General features: G+C 52.1%; 1 protein-coding gene across 1 annotated transcript in view; it reads left to right on the top strand.

Annotated features, from left to right (window-relative positions):
- SMAD3 (SMAD family member 3) overlaps nucleotides 1-25,544 on the top strand; it is a 114,962-nt gene that overhangs the window by 73,140 nt on the left and 16,278 nt on the right. The window contains exons 2-5 of the mRNA XM_077746750.1: nucleotides 19,004-19,197; nucleotides 19,376-19,507; nucleotides 20,831-20,905; nucleotides 23,681-23,731. Coding sequence (XP_077602876.1) covers nucleotides 19,004-19,197; nucleotides 19,376-19,507; nucleotides 20,831-20,905; nucleotides 23,681-23,731 — 452 coding nt within the window. The remainder of the gene's footprint in view (nucleotides 1-19,003; nucleotides 19,198-19,375; nucleotides 19,508-20,830; nucleotides 20,906-23,680; nucleotides 23,732-25,544) is intronic.

Raw genomic sequence — 25,544 nt, 5'->3', positions numbered from 1 at the left:
TTACATAGGATAGGCTGCAGCGCGCATTGAGACTTGGAACTGTGCCATCTTTGCAAAATTGTTGAAGTCGTGCCTTCCACAGTCTTCTCAGGGCCTGACCTTGTTTTCTAGCTTTGTAAGATGTCACAGCTGGTAGGCCTTCCCTGCTCTCAGTTCTTCGGTCATCTGGCATTGGTAGTTTCTGCGGTTCTGTGATTCCTGCTCAGAGCATTGTGTGTTAGGGGGTGGCCTGCAGGCAGGAAGTTAACCTCGTGGATTCCCTCAGCCTCACAAAGCCACGCACACAAGGTAGAGGTGGGAGTTCACCATGGCGGTTCACAAATGCCCAGCATTTGGGCAGCCTCTGACAGGTGCCTGAGCAGAACAGTGTTTCTGGGGAGTCGGAAGTATGCTTGCTTTATCATTTTTTTTTTTAGGAGAGTTTCATTGAACAGTCTCTTATTGGTGCGAAAAGCCAGCGAGCCTCTGACTAACAGTCACAGATTGTCAGAGAAGGGGCCTCAGACATACCTGATCCAACCTGCCCATTTTACAGATGAGTGCTGAGGCTCAGAGAGTAGGAGTAACTGACAGAGTCTCTAATACCAGAACTGGGACTTGGGGAACCCAGGCAACCGCCTAAGGCCTTAATCTAGGAGGGCAGGAACTTCAGGAACCCTTGGAAAAACGCGGTAGGCTTGGGAAGGAAGTTGTTAATCTCTCAGCCTGGGCTGAAAGCTGCTTGTACTATTTTAAAAAAAGAAAAGAAAACAGAAAAGACAACATCAATGGTCCCCAGATGATGTTTCTAAAGTATTCTCATGTCTCACTGTCTCCTGAGCTTGTCACCAGCTTATTCCAGGAGTAAGTTAGAAATTCAAGGGTGAATGATCAGCCTTGTTGGGCAGTGTTTTCGGGCACATGAATGAAAGCTGATAGGTGACACCTTAAGATTGTGTAGCAAGATCGGGCACCTTGCCCAAGGTCACCCAGGTGGCCAAGAGGAGCCAGGTCCTGGTTCCCAGTCTCCTCCTGTTTCTACCTGACCCCCTTCAAGGCAAGTGCTGTGACACAGTGGAAAGACCCTGGGCTTTCAGGTTTGGAGTTGAAGGTTGAATTCTGCTCTCTTGCCTGCTGTGTGACCTTGTGGTAGACCCTTAACCTCTCTGAACTTCATTGTCTTTTGGGAAGTGGGATTAAAGGCTATTCATAGAGAGTTCTTAGCAAAGAACTTGCTTATAGAAAACAACTGGTCGGTGTTGTTTTAATGAAGGTGAGGCATGTGTGGGAAAAGCCAGATGAAATGAAGACAACACGCTTGTAAAGCAAAACTCAGGGCGGATTTGCACAAACCATGGGGTGCCCTGGCCCCTGCTCTTCTTTCACAGATGCTTAAATGTTTTCTAGTTTGGTCCATTAGTCCTCGATCCTTTACACAGTTAAGAAAGCAGAGGCGCTCCCCAGGTGCCTTGCACATACTAGGCCTTCAGTAAACATAGCCCGGCTGATCAAGCCCTCTCCCTGTGGCTGCTCAGAGCAGCACTGCGCGTGCCTGCACACCATGCATACGCTATTAAACCAGGACAGAATCTTGGCACAGACTAGACTTGAAAGGCGCTGTTCGGGCCCAGGGCAGGTAGTCAGTCTGTGGAGGCGGGGCCTGGACATGAGAGGTGATGCTGGGGCCGGTTGTGCCATGGCACCAGGGCTGAGTGCGAATTCGTGTTGACCTGGGGGTGGGGCGCAGGAGAGGACATTTCTCTGTCAGTCAGATGCAATCTGAAGTCGTGCTCAGCCGTTGTCTGTGTGTGGGTGTGTGGGAGGAACATCCCCATTTAAGTAGTGGATGCTCTGAGCCCAGCCTCTTCCCCCTGCTGGGAGAACCAGCAGCCACCCAGTCTCAGGTTCCGAGATTTGAAAGGGCGTGGGGATAAAGTGGAAAGTTGGGTCGGCATTTGGAGAACTGGCTTTCTCCGCCTCCTTCTGCCTGATGGAAGGGACAGAGAACCCTGGATACCTCAAGAAGTGGCAGGGGTGATTCAGGAACTTGATCTTGCCAGACGCCTGAAGCAGCCCCCTGGTCACAGGCAGGCCGAGGTTGAGGCGCACCCTATTGTGGGGCAGGGAGAGAACTCCCAGGAACCTTTCCTCTCGCTCAGCTTGGCCCTGTGAGTGGCCCCAGGCTCCTGCCGCCCCTCCCGCTGCCTTGTTCCTTCCAAGGAGCCTGTTTGAGAAGTCTGTGATTCACTTCCCGTCTTCAGCCCTTGTTTAATATTCCCTCCATTGTTACCAAACAATCCAGGCCCCGTGGCCTGGGGTGTTCTCCGGCTTGGGCCAAGGAAGGAGGAGAAAGAGCTGTTTCCGCGGCCCAGGGAGATGCCTCCCCCCGGCCCCCACCCCGGCTTACTTGAAATACAGGCCGCAATGGTACTGAGGCCCAAACAGCTGGAGGAGTGCAGGGTGAGCAGCGCAAGCACGCGGCCCTGCACAGAGACAGCTCTGGCCTCTGCTCCTGCGGGGCACCCCTGCCCTTTGTTGTGGTATTTGCTGCCTGCTAGGCTGACAGCTGTGATTTCCATTTTGGGTCCCAGATAGTTTGGGATCATGGATTCTTGAGCTAGAAGAGAGACCCGGGCATCGGCCCAGAAAGACCCTTGGGTAGATACTGTGCCCTTCTGAGTCCCAGTTTCCTTATGTGTAGGGGGAAGAAACGAGGGGTGGCTGTGAAATAGCTGACCTTTAGAGCCCTCCCCACCTCCTACCCCTCCACGCCTCAGTCCTGTGGTTCCTGAGGCTGCATGATAGCACGAGAGGTCGCCTGTGTGCACTCCCGTATCCAGGCTGATTTCCACTGAAGCCACCCCAGGTGGGAGCATGTCTGTGGGCCATCGCACTCGCCGTGTGACCTCTGACCTCAGAGGTGAGCGGTTCCATGGCCTCCCCTACCTTTCTCATTTGAAGCCATCTTCTCTCTCAGGAAGTTGTTTGATATCCTTGTGATTCCTTCGGATCACGTCCCAGCTGTGACTGCCGCAGGTTTGCCGGAATTGGGAGTTTTTTGTTTGTTCCGCTTCTCGCTCGCAGGAAGAGGCAAAGCCTGATGTTTTCCGTCACCCTCTCCGTGGTTGTCCATTTCTGGTAGAGAAGAAAGGAATTTTGGTGGGAGTCCCCATTCTTGATCACGTATTTGCTCTGCTTCCGTTGACAATTCAGCTTTGTTCCATCTGAGGCCTGCGTGCCTAACGGCAGTAAAGGAACACGGTCACCTTTAAGCTACTTTCCGCTGCAAGTGAGCGCACTCCGCAGGTATGTGGGATGTCAGGGCTTAGAGAGCAGCGAGCCACTGGAGATGGGCTTACCCCATCACTTTATAGCTGGGCTGACCCATCCCTGGAGCATCATCAACAGCATGCTCCCCTCGGCCCCAGGGGTCTGCGCGCCTTTGCATCCTAGCTCTGCGGCTGATAAAATCTACATTCTTGCAAGGCCTCCTAACTAATGACTGCCCACCGTCTTAGCCACAGAGGTGGCTACATCTCTCTCTTTCTCTCTGTCTCTCTCCCATTCTCTCTGCCCCACCCCCACTCATGTGTGTGCATGCACACGCTCTCTCTGTCTCTCTCTCAAAATAAATAAACATTAAAAAAATACCAGCTGTTGTTTAAATAACATTTCTGATATTGGGTCTCTGGCAGTCATGTGTGGCTGTGGATCCCTCTGCTAGGAGGCTTGATGTCTTGATTGGGTTCATAAGGCAGGGGTGTGGCCTGAGGGTTCTGTTTGTTTCCTATATCTTTGGATGGTTGATGCACAGAGGAATAATTCCAGGGTCCTGACCTACTCAGGAACAAAGGTAACGTGTAAGCCTGTGCTCGGTATGAAGTAGAGGGAAAGCTAAAAAGCTAAATTGGGTCTCCTTGCCCTCAAGAAGCTCCTTTCTTGACTGGGAAGAGAAGCCAGAAACACCTGGAAGTACTTAATTGCACTAGGCCTTGGGCGCTAAGTGCTGGTGAGTCAGGATCATCTATACTTAGGACAACAGGGACTGAGACTTTGAGGAAGTAGGACCCAGAGAGGGCATTCTGCACAAGGAGCCCCAGAATGGGATAAGTTTTGACCTAGAGGCATAATTAGGCCTGTCAGGGGGCTGAAGACAGTCTCTGGACCCACATGTCTCCTTGGCACGCTGTCACTGGCTGCAGATCTGGGGCTCCGGGACGCAGAAGCCCTGTGTTCAGATGCTATGGCTGCAGCGTGTTGCCTCTGCTGCTTGGGCCGGTTAAGCACTGAATTTCTGTGCCTGTAGATCGGGCCTTGACACCTTTTTGTCTGCTGTCTGCCAACTGGGGCGTCTGACAAAGTGGTAGCTGGGCGGGTCCCAGGGCGAATCTTTGCGGGGACTGGGTGGGCTGATCATGGAGAGTGTGGTAAGCGCCCAGGACTTCCCTCACCTGGAAGTCTTTCTGTGCTCCTGCCTTGACATGCAGCTTTCAGCCAAGAGCCATTCAGGGGCAGGCTGTTGCCACTCTGGCATTTTAAGTGCTTGCCTGGCTCTCTAAAGTCTTCCCTTGTTTACTTGGAATTCTTATCTTCCTGCCCATAGGGGTTCTTTGCTGTCTTAGGTGAAATTGCCCCCAATGAACCAGAACCTTTTGTTAAGGTACAATAGGAAGTCTGTCCCCTTAGACAGAAAGGAATGCTAATGGCTTGATTAACTGTCCGCAAGATCAGGGATGCTGAGAATATACGGACACCCATTCTTTGTTACTGGTTAGATGCAAAGTGCTTCTATGAGCTCGTAAAGCTTTGGTGCAGAAAGGAGGAGACCGTTTGTGGAAGGTCAGAGATTGGTAACCTGCAAATGCTGTTTTTTCTGTGTACAAAGGTAGCCTTTTAACTTCATGGTCCTTAAACTGACTTTTTCTAGACATGTGATCATTTCCCACCCCTCCCTCACTTCCAGCTCCCCCACAGTGGCTGGCCTGAAAGGTCTGAGGATTCCAAAGGCTTGGGGCCTCTCTTAAAAACAGGGAGAGTCATAAATGTGGTTAAGACGGAAGCACGGGGAAGTTCCTTTTCCAACCTGTATTGTATGGGATCTTGCTAGGAATTGTAACCCTGGAGTTTGAGCAAGCTCTGCCTCTCCCTTGGAATGTCCCCCTCATGGCCCTGTTTACCCTTCGCATGTTCTCCAACATTAGTGGCATTGTTTTATCTCCCTGGCCAGTGACTCATAATTAAGGAAGTCAAAACCCTGCAATTAACACAAAACCTCCTTACTTGCCCTCTTCACCTCTGCCCCCCCAAATGCCCTAGACACGAACACCAGCCCGATGTTTTCTAGAAGTCTTTGGAAACTTTGATGTGTTTTGATAGGATGAGGCAGCAAGTTATCATCACCGTCACCTGGTTCCACTTGTTTAACCCCCAGTGTCTGTGAGAATCTTCTTAAAAGGAAAAAAAAAAAAAGAAGAAAAAGGAAAGAAGAAAGACCATCCCACCCCTAAACGTGCAGTCTGCCCACAGGAAGTGATTCACGGTGCTCTGTTCATGCAGACCTGATAGGGCAGGAGGTGGGAGGCTGGGAACTGAGTCTGGGAAAAGACGGCCCAGAGAGGATACTCAGACCTTAATGGTTTCTGCTTTGTGGAAGAAAGTGAAAAACAGAATGACTAAGAGTCCTGTAATAAGAATTGTTTGTTTAGTGAAGTGAGCTAATATTGAAGTTCACTGGCAGATAAGACAGGGGAAATAGCAGTTGTCAGAGGAGGTGACTTTCTGGTGCCCTGCTGTTTTTATTTTTTAAGGAGCAAAGATATTTCTCAGTCTTAAGGCATTTATCAGAGGAAGGTCAAGATCTGTATTTTAGCCCCCGTCCTGCCTCTCTCCCCCGCCTCCCCCACACCTACCCTGGACAGAGAAGAGGGTCCAAGCCAAGATAATTATCTAATAGTCTTTTTCTTTTCTTTTTGCCTTTCCCTCCAGAGTTAGATTTTGGAGGCCAGGAAATCTCTTTCTTTCCCTAACTGCTCATTTTCGTTTCCCCACCTGGAACATCACATTGTCCTAGAGAGAAGGAGTCCTTTCTGTTCCGGTTGTTTCTGTCTTGTGGATATAGCTTGGCATTTTATTTTTATTTTTATTTTGTTTCCCCCTGAATTGAAAATACACATCTATCCGTTTCCCAAAAGCAGTTTGGAAACAGAGCCTGCGAGTGTGGGTCCTGTGAACAGCCCTGCTGTAGGAAAAGGCTGTAGGAGGACCCAAGGCCAGAAGCACCCAGGGGAGTTAGAAGAAGTTTCTAAACACACCCGGATTTATGATTCTGTCTCAAGCTCCCTGTATTTTATGAGGTGAGCTTTGGGGAGGAGGGTTGTAATAAAAGCTGGGCTGAAGTGTGCTTTTTGCCTTAAGCCCCTCAGCACATTGCCAAGGGCTGTGAGTATCCTGAACGGTCTGTGAGTGATCTCTTTAAAAACAAACAAATGATCTTCAGGCTTAATTCTACTCTGAGTGAATGTTAACAGGCAGGGTGAAATGGCCATCCAGAAAGTTCTGTGAAGCCTGGGAATGACTCTTTCCCTTTCTTCCAGTAACCAGAGACCAACTCAGATCTCTAGCCTCTTCCATTTGTGACCCAAAGTTCTGGGTTCCTGCTGATACCCAAGAAAAAGCACCCCTACCCCCGTCAAGCTGGTGCTTGGAGAAAAAAAAAAGTTTTTGAAAACCAAGGCTGTTAAATAGATTTCCGAAGAAATCTCTTCCTCCACTAAGGCTTAACTCCTTTCTTTGCATGGGGGAAGAGAGGAAACAGGACAGCTGTCTTCCTGGAGCCCATGGAGGATCTGATCATTCTGACAGGGTGCACATTGTGTTTTGAGATCATAGGGAATTGGGCTTGGGGTGTAACACCCAGATTCAAGGTCAGGGACTGCTGCTAGCTGCTCTGGGTAACTTGGGGCACACCTCCAACATCACATGAAACTTTCACCTGTAAAGTGAGAGGATACCCACCACCCAGGACCCCTGTATCATCCAGTGAGATGCTGAGGGAGAAGTGGCAAGCAGACACCTGCTCTGAGCTGTGAATTGCTTCTGTCCCCCACCCCCAACCTGTGCCAGAGCATTTCCGTAACCCACAGGTTTTCAAGGGAGGTGAATTTGCTCCCAGGGGGACATTGGGCAATATCTGGAGACACTTTGGGTTATCACAACTGGGGCTGGGAGCGGCATCTAGTGGGTAGAGGCCAGGAATGCTGCTAAACATGCTACAGTGCACAGAACAGCTTCCTCCCTCCCCTGCGCAAGAGCCATCTGGCCCCAAACATCGGGAGAGCTGAGGCTGATAAACCGCTGGGCTTGCCTTACAGCCGCATGTTAAAAAGGTCTTGGTGTACGTGTGCTTTACAGAGGATCATAATTAAGCTGAACTTTTTCCATAAATCAGCCTCCTGTTTCTCCCAGGAAGCACACATTCCGTGCCTAACCCCTAGCCCCTGGGGAGGAAGGGAGCCCCCAGGTACTGATGATCTCCGTGTATTTCCCATAGGGTCCGGCCCTTAGCAGAGGGCAGGCGAGATGTTCCTCTTTTAAGAGTCTGCCCAGGGAGCTCTTTGAATCTCTGGGGCCCACGTGGAGGGCTCATCTGCAAGGGGTCCTAATCACAGACCTAAGAAGACTGCCTTGGAAGGTGGACAGGGAGAGGGGAGCCCGAAATACAGTGCAGAGAAGTGAAGGAGAGGTTAGCCTCTGCTCCGGGGCAAAGCACTCGGGGCTTCAGCCTGGCCTTTTATTGGGTGTTCACGGAATTTGGCAGCCCGAGGCATCGGATATTATCCATTTGCAAGTTCAGATGGAAATTGAGTTGTTCTTGGTGGAAGTGGTTTAATGACTGGTATCGAGGGTTGTGAAATCCAGTTTCGAGCTCCTCAGAGCCCAGTCTATCTGGAACATTCAAAAACGTGCTTCTACTTTCAGAACCTACTGACAACACTTCTGAAACTGGGCGAGAGCATGTGGCCCCTGTGGCAGAGCTCATAGTGAAACCTCAGTTATCCAGAACCTACCCGACCACAGACTTCATCTAGCCGGGGTCCTTCTTCACAGCACCAAGCAACGAGAACAGGCTGATGTTGGGAATGTTTCTTATTTAAACTCCAACAACCAGAGAAAACTCTGCAAGGGTCTGGGAATAGCATATTCCACGTATGGCTCAAGTTTGGTTTGTTCGTAACTTTTTATGTTAATACAATTTCAAGCCTCAGAAAGGTGCAGCGATAGGACAGGAAGTACAGCATTCACCCTTCACCAGAGTCACCGATCACACAGTCCTGTTTTTGGACGTTAGTCCTCCTAAAGAGTGAGACCTCCAGGCCACTTAAGATAGTTACAACAAAGAAAAAAATGGCGTTTGATCATACTCAGCTTCGCAAGGTGGGAAGGTGGGGTCCTATACACATTACAGACTTCATCAGGAGGGAGACTGGTGCCAGGGAAACAGCGGTTGGGAAAGCCACCTTCTTACTCTGTGTTCATTTGCTGGGTGACCTGGAGGTGCTTAATCCATCATTCTGTTTCCTCAGCCACGAGAGGAAGGCAGTAGACAAGACACTCTCAAAGCTCCTCGAGTCCCGGCCATGTGTAGTTCTCACCGTGGGTTTTCAGGCAGACGTCCACTTAGCCGGAGCTTCAGCTGACCAGGACACTTTGTTCCCTGAGCGTTAGGACTCTGTGGTTGTCACCCGCAGCTGAGAGACACGGCACGAACCCCCGGCAGAAGTTCCGCCCAGAGAAAAGGATCCTTTGGTGTTAGCATGTTTACCAAAGGGAATGGATCCTGGGTGAACCCCCAAATCAGATGACCCTCTCAGCAGGAGTGTTTTCTGGGCTTTCCCACTTGCTGCTCTGCCAGATCATTGTCCAGAGTTGTCCGTGTCATGGAAGAAGGAAGGGCCTGTCCTGATGTTTGCGTGGTAAGCAGCAGCAGAGAGGGAGGGCTCTCAGGCAGGCTGCTGTCACTCAAAGGCCAAAGGGAAGCAATGCAAGGGGCCTTTTAAAGCCTCTAGAATTTTTTTTCTGCCTTCTGAGATAGACGGTCTGTTTCTTAGGTAGTTTGCTGAGTGAGCATCTAACCCACACGTGAAGTCACTCAAACCTTCCTTTTATTTGGTACCAGAAAAACAAAAAGAAACCCCACATAAAATGCAAAGCTCAAGAAAAGTGTAGTGTAGGGGCGCCTGGGGGACTCAGTCACGTGAACATCCAACTCCTGATTTTGGCTCAGGTCATGATCTCACGGTTCCTGAGATGAAGCCCCAAGTTGGGATTCTCTTTCTTCCTCTCGCTCTGCCCCTTTCTTCCTCTTCCCAACTCNGGGGGGCTCAGTCACGTGAACATCCAACTCCTGATTTTGGCTCAGGTCATGATCTCACGGTTCATGAGATGAAGCCCCAAGTTGGGATTCTCTTTCTTCCTCTCTCTCTGCCCCTTCCTCTTCCCAACTACAAAATAAGTAAACTTTAAAAAAAATGTAAATATTTTATTGCAGCTGAGTAGACACATGGCGTGATTGTTGTCAAAGGGAAGCAGGGAGGCCTCATCGCACTGGTGAAGGCAGGGAACGCGCCAAACGGTCAGAGCACGTGCACCTATCAGCTGCAGCACCCATGTTCAGGGGAGTAATAGGCATGGGTAAAGGTTTGTGGTATAACTGGCAACCCCAAGGTGGGAAATAGCCCATTTTCATTAGACTGAGACATAGCAGATATTAGGGAACGATGTAAAAGTAGAGAATAAATGGAGTTGAAAGGGCTACCGAAGCTTTGGTTTGGGGGTTACTGTGCTAGTTGAATCACTTCAAAAAGTTACAGTTAGTTGAGTAATTGGGGTAAGTTCACGGGTAATGCAAATGGATTCTGAAAGCTTGTAGATAGGTTGTTCTCCATAAACAAAAACTAAGACCTTCTGAACTGGTTATGTCTTCTCTCAGTGTCTTATTCAAGGTCAGGAAATGGTCATTATGGCCCATTTAGAGTCAAGAAAAAGAGTGTCCCATAGAGTGTCCTCATTTTATATTAACCCTGGGCCTATGCAAAGCTGGGAAAGCTTGCAAGTGCTCTATTTCTCCATCAGGATGTGATGATAATGATACTTGTAAGTTTATCTGGGAGACCAGTGGTGGTGTATCAGTCAGCTAGTGTTAAGTAACAAACATTCCGAAAGCTCAGGAGCTTAAACCATTGTTTGTGCTTACTCCTGCTTCTATGGCTCATGTGGGCTTGGTGCCTTGTACAGGTTTGGTTCTGTTTGCTCCCCCTGTGTTCAATCCTGGGCCCAGATGGAAGAGGAGCTCTTCTTGAGGTGAGGTGTAAGAAGAGACCATTGCTCCTATTCCATGGGCCAGAGCTAGTCCATAGCCTGGCCCAAAGTCAAGAGCTGAGTAAATACACTAGACCCATGATTAGGAGCAGCGGAGCCATCCAGCAAAGGGCATGGATACAGGAAAAGTGACTAGTTCAATCTGCAGTGGTCATCGAGTGACCAGCACAGTGCCTGGCCTATAGTAGTAGTAGTAACTTCTGTCATTATTGTTATTATTACTACTTAATGGGCAAGTCAAAAAAGAAAGGTCATCTCTGAAAGACGCTAGAAAGGATAGTATTGTGCATGTTAAATAAAATTGGTTTCAACTGAAATAGGGTGATGCTAATGATTTTACTTTCTGTTCACTTCTTTGACTAATGCCTGGAATGCGATAGATGTGTTCAGTCGGTATCTGCTGATTGGTAGGAAGCCTGTTTCCCTGATCAGCATGCAGTGTGTGACAGCAGAAAGGGCACTGTTTACCCTGCCCCTCCTCTGGTTCTCAGCACCGGCCTGGGTGTGAATCCTGGCCCTGCCTTGCGCAGTTATAGGACTTGAGGCAAGCCCCACAGGTTCTCTGAGCTTGGTGAAGGCAGCACATCCTGGGGTGTTGCCATTTTTGCATTCTCACGTAATAGTGTGCCTGGCACACGGTTCATGCTGAATAGATCTTGGCGTGTTTCTGGAACTCGTGTGCTCTGTTCCCAGTCTTCTGGACCCCTGTGTCCAAATCCTCTGGTATTTCATGCTGGCCCCCAGATGGCTGTGGGTAGCGGATCCCTGTTAACTGAGGGTGTGAATGGCATGTGGCAGGAGGTAGGTCTAACCCCACCCTGTCCCCGGGGAGCGCTCTGGCCGGACTCTGCCTTACCGTCGGCTCTGGGCTCTGGCATGTCCACATCCTTGGCCATGGCTCCCTCCGCCATTTTGGGATCCTTCACGGGTCCCACTTGGAGCCAATGGGAGGAAACCTAATTTCCTGCTACAGGAAATGGTTCGGCTGGTGAAGAATGTATTTAAGGATTAAAACCTCTGTCAGACGAGCTGGAGAGGGTTGCTGGAGAAAGACCTGGAGGTCTCTCATCAGGAAGCCACTGGGTACGGGAAGAGATCTCTATCCTAAATGGGGAGGAGGCCCAAAGGCCAGTTCCTGGGACTGTGCTCTTAGCCTCAGCAAGTAAGTGGTTTTGGGCTACAAGGAAGGGCTGGGTCAGGGAACAGAGTGGGTCATAAATAGATCTTTTGCAACCGAGCATGTTCCTGGTAACATCAGCTCAGAATTAAGACCTATTTATTGGATTTACTTAACACGGGCCCGCTGCCCTGTAAGCTTGGGAGGGTGTACACTGGGCACATCAGCTAAATTAGATCCAGCAGCTGAAACTCCCAGTTCACTATTATGCCTCTGGTAAGCATTGGTGAGGGTTTTGAGTGGGACGGAGGGAGCAAGAAGGAATCCTTCCAGGGCTGGCTCTGGGCAGCCCAGACTCTGAACCAAGAGGAGTAGCTGCGGATGCCTAAGAAGAAGTGAATGAGATGCCCTCCCCGTCGTAAGTTTGGGAGTCATACGGCCCAGAAGCAGGGGGCATGGACCAGATGATTTCTGGAAAATCCTGCCAAGCCAGACTGGTGGTCACGTGCTCATGAGCCAGAGAGAGTGCCAGGGCCCAGCCTGGCAGCCAGGTTTGCTGGTCTTCCCCAGCAGCCCAGTGCAGACTGGTGTATGATCCCAGGAGAGGAGCCTTACATCTCGGACACACCGATACACGGTCCCTACAAGCCTTGCCGCATGACCCACATGGCACCGCGGAAAGGCTGCTCTGAGATTCAAAGAGCACAGAAGCCTTGAGAAAATTAGAAGCACCAGCCCAACTGAAGCCTCTCTGGAGCCAGCCGGGCTGTCACCCACATGACAGAGCCTCAGAGGGGGCCTGGTGTTTTTGAGCTCCGTACCGTGTACCTTTTACTTTCCTGGAAACAGCGGTGACGGTAGATGGCTGCCTGTTAACGATGTCCTGACTCCATGACGAAGGCTTTCTGCACTGAGTAGCATTTAGTCTTTCCAGCAATTGAATGAAGATGATACAAAATTAAGACCAAGACCTTAAGCAATCTTGTTGATTGCTTAATCTAAGTTGATACGATTATCGAACACGGTCAATCTTTGAATCCAGGTTTCTCCATCCAAAGTCCCAAAGCTCTTGCCTTTTATTATTATTTTTAATAATGGTATAATTGACCTACAGCAAACTGCGCATATTTTTAAGTGTACAACTTGATAAATGCTGACATCTGTGTATATCTGTGAAATCAGCACTGCTATGGAGATAATCAACATAGCCTTTAACCCCCAACGAGCCCCCACTTCCATCCCTTCACCCCAACCCCAGGCAACCGTTGATCTGCTTTCTGTCACTCTAGAGAAGTTTGCATTTTTCCTTTAGGTTACTCTGTAATTTGACATAAACAGAATCACGCCTGGCTTCTTTCACTCGGCATGACTGTTTTTAAATTCATCTGCGTTGTTGAGTGTATCGATAGTTTGCTCCTTTTCATTGCTGAGTGATGCTGCTTTGTGTGGATACATCGCAGTTTGTTCACCCGTTGCTGACAAACACTGGGTAGCTTCCATTTTTGGGGCTACTACCAGCAAAACTGCTATGAACGTTCGTACACAGGTCTTCCAACGGAGAGATGTTTTTACTTGTATTGGGCAAGTGCTTAGTGGAATGGGTGGATCATATGGTATAGGCTTATTTTTGCAGTTCTTAAGAGATTTGCAAACTGTTTTCCAAAGTAGTTCTACCATTTTACATGACCACCCAACAGTGTCTGAAGTTTTAGTCTCTCCATGCCCTCACCAGCATGTGGCATGGTCTTTAATTGCAGCCAGTCGAACAGTTACCATGGTTTGAGTTTGCACTTCTCTTTGGAAACTGGTGGTGTCGAGCCTCATTTCGTGTGCCTCACTGACCATCTTTGTAGCTTTTTGTGGCGTGTCTGTTCAAATGACCTGTTTTTTTTTTTTTTTTAATAGCTGGGTTGTTTGTTTTCTTAATATTGAATTTTCAGAGTTCTTTACATATTCTGGAAACAGGTCCTTTATCAGATATGGGCCTTGCAAATATTTTCCCCGAACTTGTGGTTTTTTATTCTCCAAACAATGCCATTCAAAGCCCAGGAGCTTCCGTTTTGATGAAGTCCAATTTGTCAACTTTCGTTTGAGTGGAATGTGCTTCTGATGTGGTATCTAAGCAATGTGTGTCTAGCCCAAGATCACGGAGATCCTTGTACACCCCTTGGGTATTCTCCTGCAAGTTGTAGTTTCAGGCTTTGTATCAGGACCCGTTTTAATTAATTTTGGCACAGGGTGCAAGCTGTAGGTTCAAGTTTACTTGCCTTACATCCAGTTGTTCCAGAACCATTTGTTGAATAGACCATCCTCTCTCTACTACATGGTCTTTGGACCTTTGTTGAAAATGAGCTTTGTTGAAAATACCCATATATATGTAACCGTTTCTGGATTCTGTTAGTCTCCATTGACGTGTTTATCAGCTGTTTGCCATTACTGCACTGCCTTGGTTACTGGGCCTCCCTTGATTTTTAAAAACCCAGTTGAGGGGCGCCTGGGTGGCTCAGTCGGTTCAGCGTCCAACTTCGGCTCAGGTCATGATCTCACGGTTCGTGGGTTCCAGCCCCGTGTCAGGCTCTGTGCTGACAGCTCGGAGCCTGGAGCTGCTTTGGGTTCTGCGTCTCCCTCCCTCGCTGCCCCTCCCCTGCTCACACACACACACACACACTCTCTCTCTCTCTCTCTCTCCCCCCCTCCCTCTCAGAAATAAATAAAACATTAAAACAATAAAAAAAAAACCCAATTGAAAAAACTCAAGAAGTCTCTCCTGAATTTTTAACTCCTATTAATTTTTATTTCCAGCAGGTTTTTTTTTTCATAGTTTGTGAATGTTCCTGTTTTAGGATTGTACTATTTTTTCTTCCTGAGAGTAGTTTTCGTTTCACTTTGTTTGAAAGTTTTTCTGCTCCCTGTATTGTCTGAGACTTCCTCCCCCCTCCCACCCCCTTATTTCTGTCTCTGTGTCTTCTGTTAGAGGCGTTCTCTAAATGGCTGAGAGTCCTGGCTGTGCTTTCATATGTAAGAGCAAAGTGCTAGAAGGCACATCGAATGCTCTGTTAGGCGTTGGCAGGTAAGCCTCCCTATAGGGTGAGCTGGCAGCTCTTTCGTTGGAGGCTCCCCAAATGTCAGTATTACATGTCTTATGGGCTGAGCTGTTTAATTTCTCCACAGGGTGGGGGTCGGGGGCCTGGGCCTGCCTGTCACAGGCCTGGGTGCCGAGTGAGCAGGAGGTTAGTCACGACATCCCGTTTCCAGCCCTCATCTGACCTTCACCCTCGCTCTGCCCTGGTGACCCCATCCAGAGCCCCGCTCTCTGGTTCATTTTCTGCAGAGAGCAGACCTGTGTCTCGCAGGATTGGGGAGGCCCTGTTTGCAGCGGCTCAGGGTGGAGAGCTGATCTGGCTGCCTTTTCCGTAGACTTTCAACCCGTTCTGCTGTTTGAGCCTCCTCTGTTTTTTTTTTTTAATTGTTTTATTTATTTCTGAGAGAAAGAGAGACAGTGTAAGCAGGGGAGGGTCAGAGAGAGAGGGAGATACAGAATCTGAAACAGGCTCCAGGCTCTGAGCTAGCTGTCAGCACAGAGTCCGACGCGGGGCTCGAACCCATGAACCGTGAGATCATGACCTGAGCCGAAGTCAGACGCTGAACCAACTAAGCCATCCAGGCGCCCCTGTTTGGGCCCCCTCTTGAGAAGTATATGGTGCTTCCAATTCCTGAGTCTTTCCCAGGTTCTGAGGCACAAATGGAATCATTTTTGTTGGCTTCCTCTGTCAGGTGCTTAGTTTCAGCTCACTCCACTCTGATATCTCTTCCCATTTGGCCGCGTTTCCATGTCTGCGTTCTTCTTGTTATCTTGGGCACAAGAGACGCATCCTTTCAGGTTGTTGTATTTGATGGAAGGACTTTTCTTACTCTCCCTTCCCTCCTGCCTTCCCTCCCCCCCTCTATCCATTCCTCACCCCTCCCTTTCTCCTCTCTTCCTTCCCTCCACCACCCTCTTCTACCTTCCCCTGTAGTCCTTCGCCTTTGCTTTCCCTCCTCATTTCTCCCCATTCCTTCCTCTTTGCCTGGAGTCTCCTATACATAATGCTTCAGGGAGACAGCCAAGCACTTTATCCTCAAGAGAAAACAGCCCACGAGATGCAGACAGGATTGGATGAGGAATTGGCCAACTGAGCTTCTTGACCTATGGATGCAACAAACCTGTCCTCCTAGACGCTCCTTCCCACCCCTCAACTGCAAAAACCTATAAAGAACATGTTACAACCCGCCTCACGCCCAGACCTTGACCTTAGTCACCTGTATTGTGCCAGAGCCGCGTGTTCACATGGCAGGCCCGTTTCCACCTGCTCTGTGCCCTTTCACCCCTTGCTGGTCCCTGAGCAGGTGTGAGTTCCTGGGTCCTGTCCAGTCTCTGTCGCGTGAGGTGTCCTGGTTCCCGGGCTTTCGGATGTTAGGGCTGAAGTGTGAGGGTCTTGCCTTATCAGGAGTGCTCAGGGCATCCTGTCCCCTCCACCTTCCCTTCCTAAAGGCTCAGGCCTGGGTATCAAGTTGTCAGGAACTTGGCCTTTTGCTCGCTGTCTCGAGCTGTCTGCTGCACGCAAGTGGAGACCCTTCTCTCGTGCTGTCCTGCACTGCCCCTGCTCTTGCCCTGTGTCACTGTTATTCTTAAGACCAGGGGGTCACCCCCCTTTGGTCAGCCAGGTGGGGGAGGGGGGGCTCCCTCGCTGCCCACCTGACCCTTTCTCCAGGGCCTCCCCCTGAGGAGGCTGCTACAGTGTCCCCCTGGCTCTTAGCCGGGCCTTTAGTCAAACACTGACAGGTGAATGGGGTCGCTTTCCTCATCTGCGGGCGCTTATTGGCTCTGCGAGAAAATGGGAGCAGCTGAATAATTCTGTCTCCGCTCATCACTTCCCACTCTCCTTTTCTCTCCTTCCCAGCTCTAGAACCCCCCACCCCACCCCCGGTTTATCCAGGGCTGCTGTCACGGGGAATAATAATGCTCGCTGACCTCCAGAGGAGACTGAGCTATGGGAAGGGGGTGGGGGGAATGTTTGCATCTTACAGAGGAAGTAGCTGAGGGTCCAGAGACCTCATGACTTGCCCAGTGTCTCCCAGCTGGGAGAGGGGAACCCTGTCTTGACCCCAGGCCACATGACTCCATATCCGGTAGTGTTCCTTTTCTACCTCAGGCACGAGTCCAGGCTCCCCTCTCTTGTTCTGCCTGGTAATTACCATTTTTTGGCTGGAGGGGTTCCTTGGTCCAGGGCCCCATGGGAGGGAGGTAATTACATCCTTTGACTTGCCCTTCGTCAGCGCTCTCTGTCAGTCCCTGTGACCAAGGTTTGCGCTGACCTTTGTTCCTTCCCTATTCCCAGGCCAGTGGCTTAGAGAGTTTGGTTGGATTCCTATTTCTTTCCTTCGATTGGTGCTCCTGGTTGCATGTGGCTAGGCCTCCCTCACAGAGTGCCCATAAATTCTGTTTATTCAGGCAAACGGGTGCTCTCAGTCCTGGAGTGGGGCAAGGAGGAGGGAGAGCCTGCAAATGATTCTCCACTGTCCCCCACCCCCAGCTATTAAGAAAAGTCATACCCACTGGCCAGTGGGGTCCTAGAATGGGCCCTCTTGTAGGGAGAATGGTCCCCCATTGTGTACCTCTTTATTCACATGCACCTGTCTCCACCCCCACGGCCCCCAAACTTGTCCACGCTGCCAGGATTTTCATGCACACACATGCACACACCCTCTACTTCAACATCTCAGGGACTCCTATGGCTTTTAGGAAAAAGGTGGAACCTTCGATCATAGCTCCCAAGGCCCTGCAGTGTTAGTCTGCCCGCCTCCCTGCCTTGTCTTATACCCTGGCCTCTCCCTCTGTGGTCCCCAGTCACTCTGGCCCTTCTGTTCTCCCCACTTACCACATTTTCCACCCTTTTCAGGGCCTTTGCACAGGCTCAACCCCCCAACTTGGAATGCCCTCCTCCCCTGCCCCCGTCTGGTTAGTTCTCCCTTGTCGTTTAGACTTTGAAGCCAACCATCACCTCCTCAGAGAAGCCTCTTCCAGCCCTTCGGCAAAGCAAGGCCCCCAGGGCCAAACACTCTCTTGTGGTTCCCTGCTTTTCCTTCACAACACTCACATGGTTTGTCCTGGTAGCTGCGTGTGATCGTTGGATCACTGTTGGTCTTGTCCATTGGACTGGAGGAGCTGGGAGCACTCTGCGGTCCCAGTGAAACACTGTGACCTCTGATTCCTCACCCCTGTGTCTCTAGCATCACACAATAGTAGGAGCTCGTAAAACTATCTGTTAGATAGAGGCCAGTGTGAAGGGGGTCTCCTCCCCTGCCTGATACTGGACGTCACCTTCAGGAGCCTTCTACCTCCCCACCTTACTCTCGGCTGATGGTGCCTTGCTGAGTTCCCAGCTGTGCCATCCTGTTGCACTGCTCCACCTTTCTCGTCATGCGGATCACCTGGAGGTTTTATCAAGAGGAAGGTTCTTGTATGGAAACCAACTTGACAATAAACTATGAAGGGGTAAAAAAAAAAAAAAAAAAAAAAGAGGAAGGTTCTGACTTAGAAGGTTGGGGCAGCCTCTGAGATTCTTCCTTTCTAGCAAATGCCCGAGGACCCGTGCTGCTTGTCCAGGGATCACACTTTGGCCTGGCCTGAGAGGTGAGGACACCAGGTCACAGCTGCTCAGAGGCCAGGTCACCACAGAAGGCCTTGTCTGAGCAGGGACAGGGCGCTGTCGTTGGCAGTGGTGTTTGGCCCAGCCAGGCTGGGGACGGGTGCAGAACTGAGCCTGGTGTGGGGCTGCGGCTCCGTGCCCGCTGAGCGTATGCGCCACGCCTCAGGCCTGCGCTCTGAACCAGGAGCGCAGTGTGGACTGTGACACCCAGGTGACGCCTGCAGACGGCCCTCAAACTGAAAGCGGTTCCCGCGAGATTGGCAGTGTAGAGTCTTACAGCTTAAAATTCCCTTTAATTACTCTCTTTCCCTCCCTGCCTCATCACAAATGCCAGCCAAAAGGAGGAGGGACCCTTCTTGCTTTCTGACGTGTGGGGGATTTGCTGCGTGAGTGTTGGGAGGGGTTAGACGCGGCCTGACTTTGACACTTCACAGCATCCCCGTGGCTCATACGGGCACGGACCTGAAGACAAGTGTTCTTGCTCAGCCCTGGCCCCCTCTGCACACGGCCCCGCCCGTGGACCTTTTCAGAGCCTGATTCAAGCGCCATTGCCTTCCTATGGGGGGTTAAGGGCTGGGAGGACTCACTCTAGGGCCTGGTGTAGTCAGGGTCCCCCCTGCCAAGCCGGGGAGGCCTTTGGCCTTCTTGGGGGACCTCTATGTTCCCCACCTGGGATCCCTGCCAGCCCTGACAGAGATTCTCTGATCTCCAGGCCCCTTGGGGCTCAGAGAAATGAAGAGAGGGGAGAGTGCCCTGAGGCTCTGCCAGCAGGCTCAATCGCAGGGAGAAGGCAAGCCAAATCCACCTCACTGTTGCTTTCCCTCCCTCCCCATCCCTGCAGGTCCCTGGATGGCCGACTGCAGGTGTCCCATCGGAAGGGGCTCCCCCATGTCATCTACTGCCGCCTGTGGCGATGGCCCGACCTCCACAGCCACCATGAGCTGCGGGCCATGGAGCTGTGTGAGTTCGCCTTCAACATGAAGAAGGACGAGGTCTGCGTGAATCCCTACCACTATCAGAGGGTAGAGACCCCAGGTAGGCAGCGTCTCACCCTCTCCCTGGGGTCTGCGGCTCCCTGCGTGTCCTCTCCATCCCCTCCCTGCCTCTTCTTCCCCTTCCCTTTCCATGTGGGGGGGTGGGGAGGGTGTGGCGCTTGGAGGGCTCTGGTGCCAGCCTGGCCTTGACGCCCATCCGCCTCTGCTCTTCTGGACAGTTCTACCTCCTGTGCTGGTGCCACGCCACACGGAGATCCCGGCCGAGTTCCCCCCACTGGACGACTACAGCCATTCCATCCCCGAAAACACTAACTTCCCCGCGGGCATCGAGCCCCAGAGCAATATTCCAGGTAGGCGCCCGGGCGTGCAGAGGTGCGTGGGGGCGTGCAGGGGCACCGGCAGCCCTCACATCAGTCTCCCTGCGGCTCTCTTGGCCGTCCGTGGCTGCCCCGTTCCCCCCTCCGCACACGGCGCTGGCCCGAGGGCCCCTGACTCAGAACCGCACACCCGTTGGGAGAGGACCCGTGGCCTTGGCTCCCCGCTCAGTAATGATGCTTTTCTTGGCACGGAGGAGCGGCGGCGTGACCCTTCCGCCCGGCCTCGGTGCCGTCATTTATTTTGGAAGCGGAAATAGCAACGCTGTGTTTCTCTCACCGCCCTCGCGGCCGAGGCTGGAGTTTGGGCAGGATCCCCGACGGTCTGGGGGCCTGCAGAGCGGTGGGGGAGCCGAGGGCCGGGCAGCCGGTGCGCAGAATGGTCTTTCAGTAAGTAAGCCTGGTGGGGGCTTCAGCCTGGGTGGGAGCTGAGGCCCAAGCGGGGGTTTTGACCAACTGCACGACTGCACGGGGAGAAGCGGGCTCAGCTGTCAGGGTGCAGATGTTTTTAGAAGCCCCTCATTTACATGCAAATAACGTGTGAATCACCAGCACTTGGGGCGTCCAGGAAAACTGCTTGGCCGAGCTTGGGCTGGTCACAGCGGCAGGAATCCTGCCTGCCTTTCAGAGCTCTCTGACTTGGACAAGCCTCTCACCCTGAGTGAGTTCACTGCGCTGAGGTTGATCGGAGGCCTGTGAGTGGGGCAGGGCCTACAGAGAGACCCCTTTACAGACCCAGCCTCTTCCAGGTCCTTCACAGGGGGGACACTGGCCCCTAGGGGTAGGTCACTGTGTTCACTGAGCAAACCTTAGAGAGCTAAGTCACCGTCTGGGGTCCTTCAGAGAAACAGATCATGATTGCTGCTGCCATTGAACTTGAAGCCCACTGGGGAAGCCAAGATGTCCCCTAAAGTGGCGACAAAGAACAGGGTGTCCGTGCAGAGCCAAAGAGCAGCGTGAGGCAGCTGCCCTTCAGAGGACAGAGGTGGGCGAGGCTGAGGCAAGTCCTCAGCCTCCCTGGAGGGATGGGCTTACACTTGACCTTCTAGGGCGTGAAGAAGTTAGCCTGGCAGAGGCTCTAGGAACAGGCAGTTCAGTCTTGGGAGTCAGGACGGCATGGACAAAGGTGATCCCAACCCAGCCGAGGAGATGGGGGTCAAGGGGGCTGGTGTCCTTGCTCAGAGGCCCAGGGCGCCTCCGGCACCTGCTGCTGGCAGAGTGGTATGGATGTGTGACAGGATTGCAACAGGTGTGTCCACACCGGGTCCTGTACTGAACCACCTTCCTTCTGATTCCCAGAAACCCCACCCCCTGGCTACCTGAGTGAAGATGGAGAGACCAGTGACCACCAGATGAACCACAGCATGGACGCAGGTCAGAGTCTTAATCCTCGCTGAGTGCCTGCCCTCCCTCCCTCCCTCTACCCGGCATTTATAGAGCAACCACTGTGTGCCAGGTGCCGGGGATAGAGGAGGAGCCTGAGCTGCTCAGTTTGTGAGGAAGACGACCAGGGTTACTGTGCTGTCTCCTATCTACCCTGATGGAGGACGCCACGTGGCAGCGGGTGCAGGGGACGGCCACTTAACCGGCCTGGGGAGGAGGCGTTGGGAGTGGAGCAGCAGCTCACAGTGTAGGCTTTCCTTGAGTCGAGTCTTGGGGATGGGTGGATGTTGACGAAGCCATCAGGCAAAGGGTATGCTAGTTGGGGTCGTGGGGGGCATGGGCAGGACAGCCTGGTGCCTTCTGGGGACAGTGAAAGCTCTATGTGGCTGGCAAGCGGGGAGAGACCAGAGGAGTGCCACTAAGGGTTTCACTGTGGCCGGGAGCCACCGCAGGCTTTGAGCAGAATCTCTGCCCCAGTGAGAGCGTGGCAGTGGGGTGGTGGGTGGGCTTGAGCACCTGCAAGACCTCAGGAGGAGGAGAGCCTGAATGGAGGCTGGCAGGCTCTTTGCCAGCAGAGGCCCCTGAAGCATCTATTTTTGTATAGTGACTGAACATGATCTATGTATTCCTGCCACGAGGGGCCCAGCCCAGTGTCTCCAGATGTTCCCGCGTCATTTGTTACGGGACCAAATTGGCTCCAAACCAGCGGCTCCTTGAATTGAACCCCAGCCGCCACATAGAATATGCACAGCGCCGTGTGTGGCTGGCTGAGGAGGAGGAGGGGCCCGAGCAGATGCTCCGTCCCGAAGATCACGGGCATGCCTCGTCCCCACGGAGCCACTAGCTGCGGCCTGAAAGACAGTGTGCAGGTCCTGAAAGAGGCACAAGGGAGACCTGCGTGTTCACTGCGGACGTGGCTGCTCGATACCCAGCCTGGGTGTCGTGGCGCTTTGGGGTGTGGCACCCACCCCGCGAGTGGCTGACAGTGTGACCCTGGCAGCGGTGCGTCCCAGGCCTCCCCGTCCCCGATGCCAAGTGGCCGCTGCAAGGCTGCTGCTCTGGGGGGCGGTGCAGAAGGCAGGCCAGCGAAGCCAAGCAGCGACTCTCTGGATGCAGCATTGCTTTGAACTCTCCTTTGCTCTTCCCTCCCTGCTCTTCCTGTTTGTAGAGCAATTAGCACCGTCCAAGCAGGACCAAAGGAGAGGGTCCGAGTACAGAACGAGCAGCCAGGCACCTTCCCACCCTCAGGGCTCGCTTCCTCCACCCCGCCCTGTCCTCCTCTGTGCCCCATTCCCTCTGCTGCAGGGACAGCGTCATTACCTAGTTATGACAGCGTACTTGCAGGGCTCTGCTGTGGACATTGGGCTTTGTGGACCCCCGGCCAGTCGGTGGGGGGGTCTCCTGCTGCTCCTCTGCTCTTCACTCCAAGTTGTCCATTTAGAAACCAGTCCAGCTGCTCCTCGGCCAGCTGGGATGTGATTGTGTCTCTTGGTTGGGGTCTGAGGACCCCCTCGTCCCAAGGCCTTGGGTCTCCCGTAACATGCACACGTGCCCTTCCAGACCAATGAGATGGTCCCATGGCCTTCCTGGGCCTTCTCGACTTGGGCTGCCACAAAACAGGAAACCAGCATTTATTGAGTGCCTGCTGTGTGCCAGCCATGGTACAGCCATTTGTATGCGCACGATCACGCTTCATTTCTACAAATCACGCAACAGATGGTATTAGCCCCATTTTACACCTGAAGGGAAATAAAAATCAAGGCTCGAAGAGGTTAGACCACTCTGCTGGAATCCCATCGCTAATACATTGGTGGCACGCCTGGGCTCCGTGGCCAGTTTGGAAGCTCTCCCTCTTCTGGGACTCCTCCACATCCCCCGATGGGTAGGGTCCTGGGGGGAGGAAGAGAAGCCTATGGCTCATCCCTCACCCTCGAGGTTACGGCTGAGTTGGGGACAGACCCCCATAAGCAAGGCACCTGTGCGCCCATCCCACAGGGCTGTTCCTACAGATATAACTGCAGCCCTCTGAGTCCAGGGACAAAAGGATGAGCCAAGTTGGTCTGTGGAAGGACACCGTCTGGGTTTTGTTGTTGTTGTTTTTTTTGGTTTTGTTTTGTTTTGTTTTTTAAAGGTGGATGCCCATGTGGTTTTGTTTTTTTCCTGAGAGTGAGGCTGGAGGGAAGGTAGCCGGGCAGGAAGAATTGGGTAGGTTTGGACACGTTCCCACGAGCAGCCTCATGTGTTGCATCAAACGTCAGCGTAGTTGTATAGTTGTAGGATTTCTGAGGCCGCTGAGTGGGTGTCCTGAGATGTGGGGAAAGGGCTGGATTGGTATTTGCAGGCACCCTCTGGGCACCCTTTGCACCCTCTGCAGTCCTACCTGTGCAGAAGGGGGAGCCTTTGCTGCCTGGGCCTTGGAGCGAGGCTGGGGAGAGGGCCTTCCATCCGCCTCATTCTCCTAGGGCCGTAGTTTCCAGGGAGCTCTGTGTCCTGCGCTGCGGGCTTGGTCCGGATCCTCACACCATAAAGTCTTGGGAGAGACCTCTGAGATTATCTGCTCATCTCTTTGTTCCTCAGCTGAAGACTGTGGCGCAGGGAGAGAAAGCAGAGCAGGGACCTGGTTCCAACCTCCTCCTGGGCTTCGGAGGCTCAGCTCAGGGTTCTCTGCTGTGTTGAGCTGCCCCAACTTGATGCATGTGTTGGGTAGTTTAGATCTCCAAGCCAGGAATGTTCTATTCGTTCTCATGGCTCTGTCTCGCCTCACAGGTTCTCCAAACCTATCCCCGAATCCGATGTCCCCAGCACACAACAACTTGGGTAAGTATCTCCTCATCCATAGGACTGTCCCCCCATCTAGCTGCAGCCCTGGCTGGTGGCCGACATGGGGACGAGGCTCTCCCCGCCCCCGCTCACCATCAGCTCAGCCCATCAGGTTTCTGGTTACAGCGATTCTGGGGTCACCCACAGAATGGGGAAACCTGAGAACAGCAGCAGCAGGAAAGGCAATGTGCCGGGTTTGTATTTCCCCCGGGGGGCAGCCAGATGTGAGTGAATGAAACCCCCCCACCGCTTGTGCTCAGGAGGCGAGGCTCTGTGGTCAGCCAAGCGTACGTGTGCGGTTTGACGCAAAGCCACGGGTCGCCGTGCAGACTCTGGCCTCCACCACCCCCCGGCCCAACTTCTGTCGATTTGTTGCAGGATCCACGTCTTTGGATTTTATATGAGTATTTCATCTTACACTTATGCACTTTTAAGTTAAAACAGCAAGATACAAGGAAATTGGGGGGCGGGGGAAGCAAATTGCCCATAATTCCCCACCCGCGCACACGGGTTTGCTTTGGTCACGGTCCTTCTGATGTTTGTGGATCAGGCATATATATTTGTGCCTTGCCAATTGAGGTCACGGTGTCCATCTGTTTTGTTTTGTTAGTTTGTAAATATATTTCTATATTTAGGTGCCTCCTTTATCATCTTGCATTGTCTCATGATGTTCGTGCGTGGCCCATCACTTCCGTGTCCATCCATCAGGTGTTGGATTTCGGGGTGGGTGGTTCTGAGATTCACTTCTCTACTCCAGGAACGCGCTTCAGCTCCAGCATGGGGCCTTGCTGCAGGGCTCGGAACACATGAAAGATCCATTCCGTTTTTATTGAGGGGAATTTTTTTTATGTGCTGGTCTGGTCGTCGTAGAAAAATGTGAGTTTGATCTTGTTTTGGCCTTTACTGCTGGAGTTCGATTTGTGGCTCAGGAAGAGAAAGCGTTAATGTCCAAGCTCGGCGAATCAGAGGGGAATGCCCTGGCTTTTGTTCCCAGTTTGCTTCCGGTCCTTGACTGATAGCACCAGATGAAGAAAATCATTTGGAACATCGGGAGAGGCCTGAAACCCCTTTCATACAGGCTGACGAGTGGGCAGTGTGAGATGCGACTTCGGGGGAATTTGTTTTAACATCTTTGGAAAATAATATCACTGTGCGTGTTGGGCTTTGCAGAGGGAAGGTCAAATTCCTGATGTGAGAGGCCCAATTGAGTTATTAAAAACAAACTCTGAAGGCTGGAAGCTGGGTTAACACTTGAAAAATGAAAGGCCAGCCTTGTGAACTTGACTCTGGGTTTCCAGCTTTTGAAGTTGGCTGGTTTAGATTCAGTTTCTGAGCCATTTTCCCATCTGTGGCCGAGGCAGCCCTGTCAGTCGACAGACTCTGGGGCAGGCCTTTGCCTTTGAGGCCACACTGCCTGACTCCATGGTTCAGAATGAAAGTCGGCCCAAGTGGTAGCCTGCTGTGAATTCCTTTCTAGATTGTGTGGACCAGGATGGTTTTTGATCTTGGACCTGAGGCCCAGGTGTCCCATGGACTCAATTCTCCCTCCCTGCTGCCCCATTCCTCAGGCCCCTTGTCGGAGGGTTGAGGATACTTAGGGCATTTGTTCCAAAGGAAGGAACGGCCCCCAAGCCTGGTGGGCAGAGAGTCTGCTGGGAACCCCTGAACAGGGCAACGAGTCAGCCGATGAGTCGGGGTTAGGACGCACAGTGAGACACCAGTGTTTCCTCTCTGCTTGCCCAGCCCTGGTACCCCACTCCCACCCCCAGCTTCACCCATTCAAAACTGCTGGCTTCATCCCTACCCCCAA

This window comes from Crocuta crocuta, unplaced genomic scaffold (assembly GCF_008692635.1).
Source record: "Crocuta crocuta isolate KB4526 unplaced genomic scaffold, BGI_CrCroc_1.0 scaffold130, whole genome shotgun sequence".
Taxonomy (NCBI): domain Eukaryota; kingdom Metazoa; phylum Chordata; class Mammalia; order Carnivora; family Hyaenidae; genus Crocuta; species Crocuta crocuta.
The sequence above is the reverse complement of the archived record's forward strand: the minus strand, read 5'-3'. Positions and strand labels throughout refer to the sequence as shown.